The sequence below is a fragment of the Oncorhynchus masou genome, chromosome 2 (assembly GCF_036934945.1).
Source record: "Oncorhynchus masou masou isolate Uvic2021 chromosome 2, UVic_Omas_1.1, whole genome shotgun sequence".
In the NCBI taxonomy this organism is placed as follows: Eukaryota; Metazoa; Chordata; class Actinopteri; order Salmoniformes; family Salmonidae; genus Oncorhynchus; species Oncorhynchus masou.
In genome coordinates, this window is record NC_088213.1 from 23,218,223 (window position 1) to 23,226,325 (window position 8,103).

At 40.2% G+C, this 8,103-nt stretch overlaps 1 protein-coding gene across 1 annotated transcript; it reads left to right on the forward strand.

Moving 5' to 3' along the window:
* The first annotated feature begins 2,038 nt into the window (after positions 1-2,038).
* Positions 2,039-5,517, forward strand: LOC135557125 (iroquois-class homeodomain protein irx-3-like). Its single transcript, XM_064990351.1, has 4 exons — positions 2,039-2,529; positions 3,158-4,202; positions 4,736-4,802; positions 5,169-5,517. Exons 1-4 carry the CDS (start codon positions 2,314-2,316, stop codon positions 5,221-5,223), a joined length of 1,383 nt encoding a protein of 460 aa, XP_064846423.1. The 5' UTR covers positions 2,039-2,313; the 3' UTR covers positions 5,224-5,517.
* Positions 5,518-8,103: the final 2,586 nt, after the last annotated feature.

Sequence of the window (8,103 nt, forward strand, 5' to 3'; positions counted from 1 at the left end):
GTTTCCCGGGTCGTTGTGAAAGTGTTAAGTTAGTGCATATGTGTTTGATTGGGGTTATAAATCAGACGGAGTCCTAGGGGCCCCGACAGGTCCCGGGGATGAGACACGTGTCCATCCAAACGCGGAGCGCCTCCGAGGGGACACTAAATGGTAGATATGTCGTTCACACTCACACTTCCAACCACCTGCTTTTATATTATAACCCAAGAAAACACGAAAGTTGGCCGTTCCAATATTCAGCATTTCCATACACGTGTGACACTTGACACATATCTTACACTAACTTCTTCACTTATTTTAGTTGAACTCATTCAACTAACACATTCCTCCCTCAATCTGAAGGCAAATATCAATGTTGAGTTTCTAAGCTCAGCTGTAACGTCTGGGCCCTCCGTTCTCTCTGCTGCCGGTTGGTGTGTGTGTCTGAGTGTTATTGACTGCTATGTAGTGATTACCATGCCGGTTGGATGGCATCAGCCACTCGCTGTAATTAATAACCTCATAATCCAGGTTCGGTTGGGTGTCAAGATGCCAGCACGTTAAAGGGGAACACGGAGGTTCTGCACTGAGTTCATGGAAACAAGGAGTAGCCTTATAGTCTATATGAGAAATTATAGCTGCTATTATCCCTCCCAGACAATGATATCAGCTCCAAAAGGAGATTAAAGGTTTAAACAAGTAGGCCTACATAGACATAGACCTAGTTCTTGGAAACCGGATCTCATCATCAAAACTAAACTGAGATTGATGAGATTTAATCTCGCTGTCAATATTGCTCTGAGATTTATCATATTCAAATAAACTGCAACAGCAATGCATAAGTCACCACTGTAGTTGTTTTGCAAACGATGAACAGACATATGATGGTACAAAGACGGGGATGTAATACGATTAGGGATGTCTCCTACATATTTTTAAATATTGATTCATGGAATTTCAATTCTAACTCCCTTGCTTTGTTTTAATCCGAATTATTTACAATAAAAAAATGGTTTTGTCAAATTCATCAAGGGGATTTCTTGAAGGTAGCCTAATCTGTATGAGCGATAGTCTTGTATAGATTATATTTTTTCCTGGAAGGGAAGTCTTGGTACATACATACAAAATTACATTTTATAAGATTTTTTTAACTGGCCTAACCTGTTTACAAATAGCTATGGCTTTCCGTGCAGCATGAATAAAATCTGTGAATATTAAATAAATTAAACCACTTGCTAATATTATTATTACTAATATTATTAGGCTATTATTATTATTATTATCATTATCGTTATTTTATGACACTATTATTATTTACATCAACATTATTTGTATTGTTGTCTTCATGTAAAATATTTATTTACCTCAATATTTTAGTTTCCAGTCTATCACTTTAAATGTATATCCACCACAATACGCAACGTGTTAATTACTTATCGTTGCCATTGTTGACGCTAACACTTTGCATTCATTAACAGCGCAGGCGGTAATCACCCATGCAGCTTTTCATTTCTTGACAACTTTCTCTCTGAAGTCAAATGGTTACATGCTAACTGTTTGATGTCCCAAATTAAAAGAGTGATTTGAGTCCGATCCGCTTGCCAATTGTTAGAAGCGTCCGCAATGGTGTAAAACGGTGTAAGAAAACACAACTTGACCATAGACTTCTAGCATACGTGAGTCCAAATCACTCGATACCGGCAAACAACATACATTTCTTAGGTCTTTCTTTCCAGTGGGCATGAGTCGTGGCTGCACATACGTGAGACACATGCATTAGAAGAAAACCGGAGACACTAGGCTTAAGTGAAGTTAATCACTCAACAACACTGAAATATTTACTAGTTGTGCAAATGACCACAAATTGTGAATTAACACTAAAATGGGTAGGGCTCAGGCGAACAAATAACAAATTAAATGATTGGCGAGCCATCAAATAAGATTTGAAAACCATTCAAATAAGAGATCGCGACGTCAGTGCACTTATCCAGGGGAAATACAGGAGAGAGAGAGAGAGGCGCGCGGCAGAGCGAGAGTGTGTATAGGGGGTGAGATTTGAGAAATGGGAGGGGCTTCTAAACGACTAGAAATGTCAATCAGAGCAAAGAGTCGCAATAATCTAAGGCAATCTGTAAGGACCTGACCTTAGTCCATCCAGATCAATAGGGAAGTGAAGGAGGAAGGCGCAATCGGATCGTTTACACTGGCTGTTTTTTGAGGAAATATAGACTTCCCTTACACTTTGTTGTACTCACTGTAAAGTGGATATCGCAGTACGTACCGCGAGGGCGATTCCCTGCTTTTTGTGATTGCAGCAGACTTTTTTCTACGACCATGTCTTTTCCGCAGCTGGGATACCAGTACATCCGACCGATATACCCACCGGAGCGACAGGGTATCAGCAATGCCCGAGCCGGGACTGAGTTGAGCCCGTCCGGGGCACTCTCAAACGTTCTCTCAACTATGTATGGATCACCTTTCGCCGCAGCAGCACAGGGCTATGGAGCATTTCTGCCCTATTCAAACGATATATCAATTTTCAATCAATTGGTGAGTGCCTTTGTTTATTTATGCCTCTGGATTCCTTCATTTGCTTTCCCCCCCCCATCCAGACTAAAAAAGAGAAAGGGCGAAGTGACGTTACGTTATTGAGACAATGATCCATTCAGGACCAAACAAGAAGACTCGTTGGTCAACTTTGTTATTGACTCCTTTTTTTGGAAATAGTTAAAGTAGCTAAAAAGTAGCACTATAACTGAAATTTCAGTCGAAAACCTATGTTTAGACCACTAGAAAATAAAGAAAACAACTGAAATCAAACGCAATATATTAAGTGTGTATACATGCATCTTGAAATACAATGAAATGTTTTTTTGCAATTGGTCGGGAAGTGTTATAAATCAAATAGTTTTGTCGCGAACGGAAATGGTGCGTAACAAATAAAAATGTGTAACTTGCATATGGTAATGCTTTTGTTAGTCGTAAACGCAGAAATCACAGGTCCTATGTAAAGAAAGATACATGTGGTGATAGTGGCTTTATATTGCATATATATTGCATATATTAGCCTATATGATTTGGTCTTACTTAACATAAAGCAGAATTTCATTTAGCAAACTTTATTAATCAATCATAATATCTCACACATCCCATTGGGTCTCTGCTCTTTGTCTTTTAGGGTGCTCAGTATGAGTTGAAAGACAGTCCAGGCGTACAAGGACACCCAGGATTTGCCCACCATCACCCGGCGTTTTACCCATATGGCCAGTATCAGTTTGGTGACCCGTCCAGACCCAAAAATGCGACCAGGGAGAGCACGAGTACACTGAAGGCCTGGCTAAGCGAGCATCGTAAGAATCCCTACCCCACCAAGGGGGAGAAGATCATGCTGGCCATCATCACCAAAATGACCCTCACCCAAGTTTCCACCTGGTTCGCCAATGCCAGGAGGAGGCTAAAGAAGGAGAACAAGATGACCTGGACTCCCCGGAGCCGCACAGACGAAGAGGGAAATGTTTACAACAGTGATCACGAGGAGGGAGAGGAAGGGGACAAGAGGGAGGATGAGGAAGAGATTGATTTAGAAAATATCGACACGGAAAATATCGAGAATAAGGACGACTTGGATGATCAGGATGACCTACACGCTGATTTAAAATTAGATGGTAGAAGCGACTCTGAGATTTCAGACGGCTATGAGGATTTACAAGGGCCCGATCAGAGATTTCTGAAGGCTGTAGTGAAGGAGGGCAAAGACATTCACGTGGACCGGGGCGAGCACTTCCACCACCACCATCACTCTTTTGAAATGAAAGCTTCACAACCGAATGTCGAACAACTTAAACTGAATCCGGTGTCCATCAACTCGCCCCCATCAGAAAATAACGCAGCCCCGGCCCAAAAGCCAAAGATTTGGTCTTTGGCGGAGACAGCAACAACCCCTGACAATCCCCGCAAATCTCCACAAATGAATGGCAGCAACACAGTTGGGCCCGCGGCCCAGACCATAATCAGCCCTCACCACAGACTCATCTCTTGTCCTGTTGGGAAAATCCAGAACTGGACAAACCGAGCTTTTTCTGCCCACCAGCTCGCATTACTGAACTCGAACCATTACCTTGGACTGGCGAACCAGGCTTCGGCTAACGGGCTCGCCCTCTACAGCAGGCAGCAACACCAACACACGCAGGACAAGAGTCATAGCTCAGACACAGCCGTCACAGGTACATGTCACCAACACTGAGGCTGGCGAGCCTGACTGTATAACAAACTGTTCATTATTACTCTATTTCAGACTTTACTTGTCCCTCTTTAACGCATTAGCCTACTTAAATAGGCCTGTTCTGGACAGACATTTTGAGGCCGTAAAGATGATCATAAAAAGTGTGTTTCCATGCTGTCGTTTATGTGACAGAATAAGGTGGCTTTGAAGCTTTGAACTGGGGGAATACAGACAGAGGTGGTCGGAATAAAATGCATTGGTTTTTAATGTTATTATCAGCTGGTTTATTGTGAGAATGGATTATAATTCATGTCCGAAAATTGTTTTTAAATTCAGCAGTTGGCCCCATATTTCTTTGTCACATACCTACTTCAGTATTGTACGTGCTTGTATTTAACCCGTGACTGACGTGAAGATCCCCAGGCAGTAAAATAAAGTATAGACTACATTCACTGCGACAGTGCTGTGCTCTAGTTATAGACGGGAAAATGAATGCATTTTTTAAAATGTATTTTATTGCCATTATTATTTCAGAGAGATCTAGTGCCTTGGAAGCAGAGAAAAAGTTGTTAAAAACAGCCTTCCACCCAGTTCATAGACGGTAAGAGACTGTCATCTTTATGTTATTTGTCTATATTATTTTTGATGCACAACCTATTTTATCGTTGACTACCACATTTACTCAAACTGCAGCCCTTGTGTTGTATTTGTAGGACATCGAATAGATGGATTCCTCCGTGCTTGTCTTATTTCGTTGAGGCCTCAACATTATATTTGCATATTTTGTCGTGCAAAACCCCCAGCTCAAATTTACCACATTGGTTTTATAACCGGCTCTCATTTTCCAAAAGCAAAATCTTCACTTTATATCAGTTTACTTGTCAAGCAATTCATTACCTTGCAGGTGTAGGTTATGATTATTTTCCCTTTGCTGAGTGTATTTATTTTCTTGACCCGTGTGTTGCAGGCCTCAGAATCAACTCGAAGCAGCCATGGTTCTGTCAGCTCTCTCCTCCTCCTAGACTTTGACTTTTTCTCTTTCTTTTTATGGTTTTATTTGAATCTGTTGTAAGGAATGTAAAATAAGACTAATACATCTGTGTATACTTACCTTGTAAGCATGTCCTGTGTAAACCTGCTAATGTTATAATGTATGAACCAGTAGTCTGTGACTTTTCTTTTTCTTTTTGTAAGTTCTGTGAGGATTTGATGTTCAAAATGTTTTGTATATAAAGTTAAGAAAATGTACATACTTGTGAACCAAATTGTACAAGAAAGTCTATATTTTGGCTAATAAATGAACTGCTGCAACTTTATTCAAATCGCTTGTGATTTTTGGGACGATGTTTGTCTGATGATTGTTTTGTGGAAGGAGAATTAGCTGTTGTGGGCGTTAGATGTTACGAATTAGATTTTGAAGTGGTGCAGAATTGCAGCGCTTTGCTTTTTGCATGTGTGTGTGTATCTGTCTGCGTGGCCTACGGCGAATAGGCTTCATCATACTTGGTTGTGAAAAGTAAATATTCTAGCAGGATTTGAGGCCTTTTCATATGAGGGATTTAAGAGTAATTAGCTGATTATTGCATCGTACATTTGGATATTACTGTTCTGGGATTATCCTTATTGAGGCGTAACAGACGAATTAAAATGATTAATTCTGTCATTCATTTTCGTATGAAATTTGTATGGCATATGAAGAGAATGTATGTAGGCCTACTGACCATTTGGATGGAACTATTTTGGACTGAGAGGTTAAACATCGTATAGGCTGGCTATGCGTACATGGGTTGTGGTGTTGTATGTACGATGCAATCTCAGTTCGCCTGTAATATTTGTGTTCGGCCTACTACATGTTTCTTATGCATCTTCAATTTGGTCAGCCGTTGTGGGTTGCACTGCTAACCACATGACACCAATACATTGTGATATCATTTATTTAGGTTTGTTTCAACATCTAAGATAATTTGCATGTCAGAAGCGTTGTGAGACAAAGTTTATGTAAAGTTGGAGTTGGAGCTCCCTCTACAGTCAAATCTAGTCACCATCGTCGATTCAGCGGTCTGGAAAAGACAGGGATAGGGATATTTTAACCTAAATCACAACTTTCTATTGTAATTATTAATATGTAATCAAGCCATTGAAAAAGTATTTTCATATAGGTCCATCGTAAAAGCGTTTGTCATGGTTTGGCAAGCATTAAAATACAACCTTCTCCAGCGTTACACTCAATTGACCTAAAAAGGTTTAGGGAAATGATAATTGCATTCTTAACAATTAATTGATCAATGTTTTTTATATGACCTTTATTTGTACATATTAACTTGGGAAATGTTCCTGCTGCATAAACACCATTGTTAATAAACAGGCCACATAAACAAATAAAATAAATGAGGCATATTCACACAATTCCTTGTTTCAGTATCCTTTCATTGAGTTTTTTCCCCTCAGTTTATTTCACTCCACAAAAAAGTATTAAACGTTTAAATTGTACATTTCAACCGCCTCTTCAAAATGGTTAAAGTTGTTGTAGGCCTATGACCATTCCCCAACTTGTCAAGGAAAGAAAAAACAGGCTCGGCCTACTGCAACAAAAATCAACAAGAATAAACATTACATCCTATCGAATTTGCGACATGTTTACAGTCAATTGTGCAGTGAAATTAAGCGCAGATTTCGAAATAGAAACGAAATACGTGAAAATAAGACACTTCTTTAGATTTATGAATGTGTTTGAATTAGCCAATTAAATAGTCTTCTTCAAAAACCTACATTGTTTTTCCTAGAAAATATAAGAATACAGACAATATGGCTTCAAATTGTATGTGGAGCCCCAGATTTATTTTTTCCCTCTTTGTTGAATTTTTTTTAATCATACAAATGGCGCATTCTGTCACACATTCCACCAATTGAGCGCGTTTTGGGTTGATTGGCCAATGGAGAGCAGGACCGCTTTGTTTTCAGGGCTCGCTCTGGGATGGTTACATAGCAGCGCAACACAACAGATAGAAAAGCCCAACATTTCCAACCGACATTCGAGGCTGTGCTTAGAGACCCAGCCTGGGGAGAAAACTTTGGACCGGGGCTTGGTATTCTACTAAGTAGGCTGGCCTTCTCGCGCTCCTCTCACCATGCTGCCTTCCTGTCCAATCAATTATCTTCCTGAGAGCCCTCTATCTAACTGCGCGCGCACTATGCATATTTATAAGTCGCAGCGGCTAGTTGTGACACTGATTGATGTAATCATTTTTCTGGTTTGTGCCCTCTTTCACTCCGAAACGCACCGGCACCACGAGCTCTGGCTGCACAGCGCGGCGCAGGAAGTAACACAGAGCGAGTGACCAGCATTCGCCTATCACCGATGACCCACTAAAAACACATAGCACAGGTCACGAGAGAGAACGCGCTTCCCATACCAATAAACATGCCCAAAGATGTCTCGGTTGTTCAAATTAACTCTAGCCTACAATGAAACTTAAACCCACAGTATAAAAGTACATCATATTTGATACATTTAAATGTAACCAACATATACAGTATCACACTTAATCTCAGAATCAGGCACTGTTTATTAAGTATTAAAATGTAGTCAAATTGACAGAATAGATTGACATGATATTACATAATTTTTCATCAAAAACAGGCATTACAAATACTTTTTCCTGTCAGTGATAATACTTGCAGTGGAATAATAAACTATAAAGAACCCCCACAACTATCTCCCCTCCTACTCACACATACACATGTGTGCGCACGTTCATTACGATCATAAATATTGATGATGATTTCCTTAGTGTTCTGGGGGATGTTAGTTGACAAGGGAGCTTCTAGAACAATCTCTCTTGATCATGAGAATTCAATCGGAATGCTACTGAAGGGACAGTGATCGTTGTTCAGAGTGCAGA

Coding starts and splice junctions, on each gene's coding strand:
- LOC135557125 (XM_064990351.1), top strand. CDS start 2,314: ATGTCTTTTCCGCAGCTGGGATACCAGTACATCCGACCGATATACCCA. Junction 2,530..3,157: donor TATCAATTTTCAATCAATTG/GTGAGTGCCTTT, acceptor TTTGTCTTTTAG/GGTGCTCAGTATGAGTTGAA. Junction 4,803..5,168: donor TTCCACCCAGTTCATAGACG/GTAAGAGACTGT, acceptor CGTGTGTTGCAG/GCCTCAGAATCAACTCGAAG.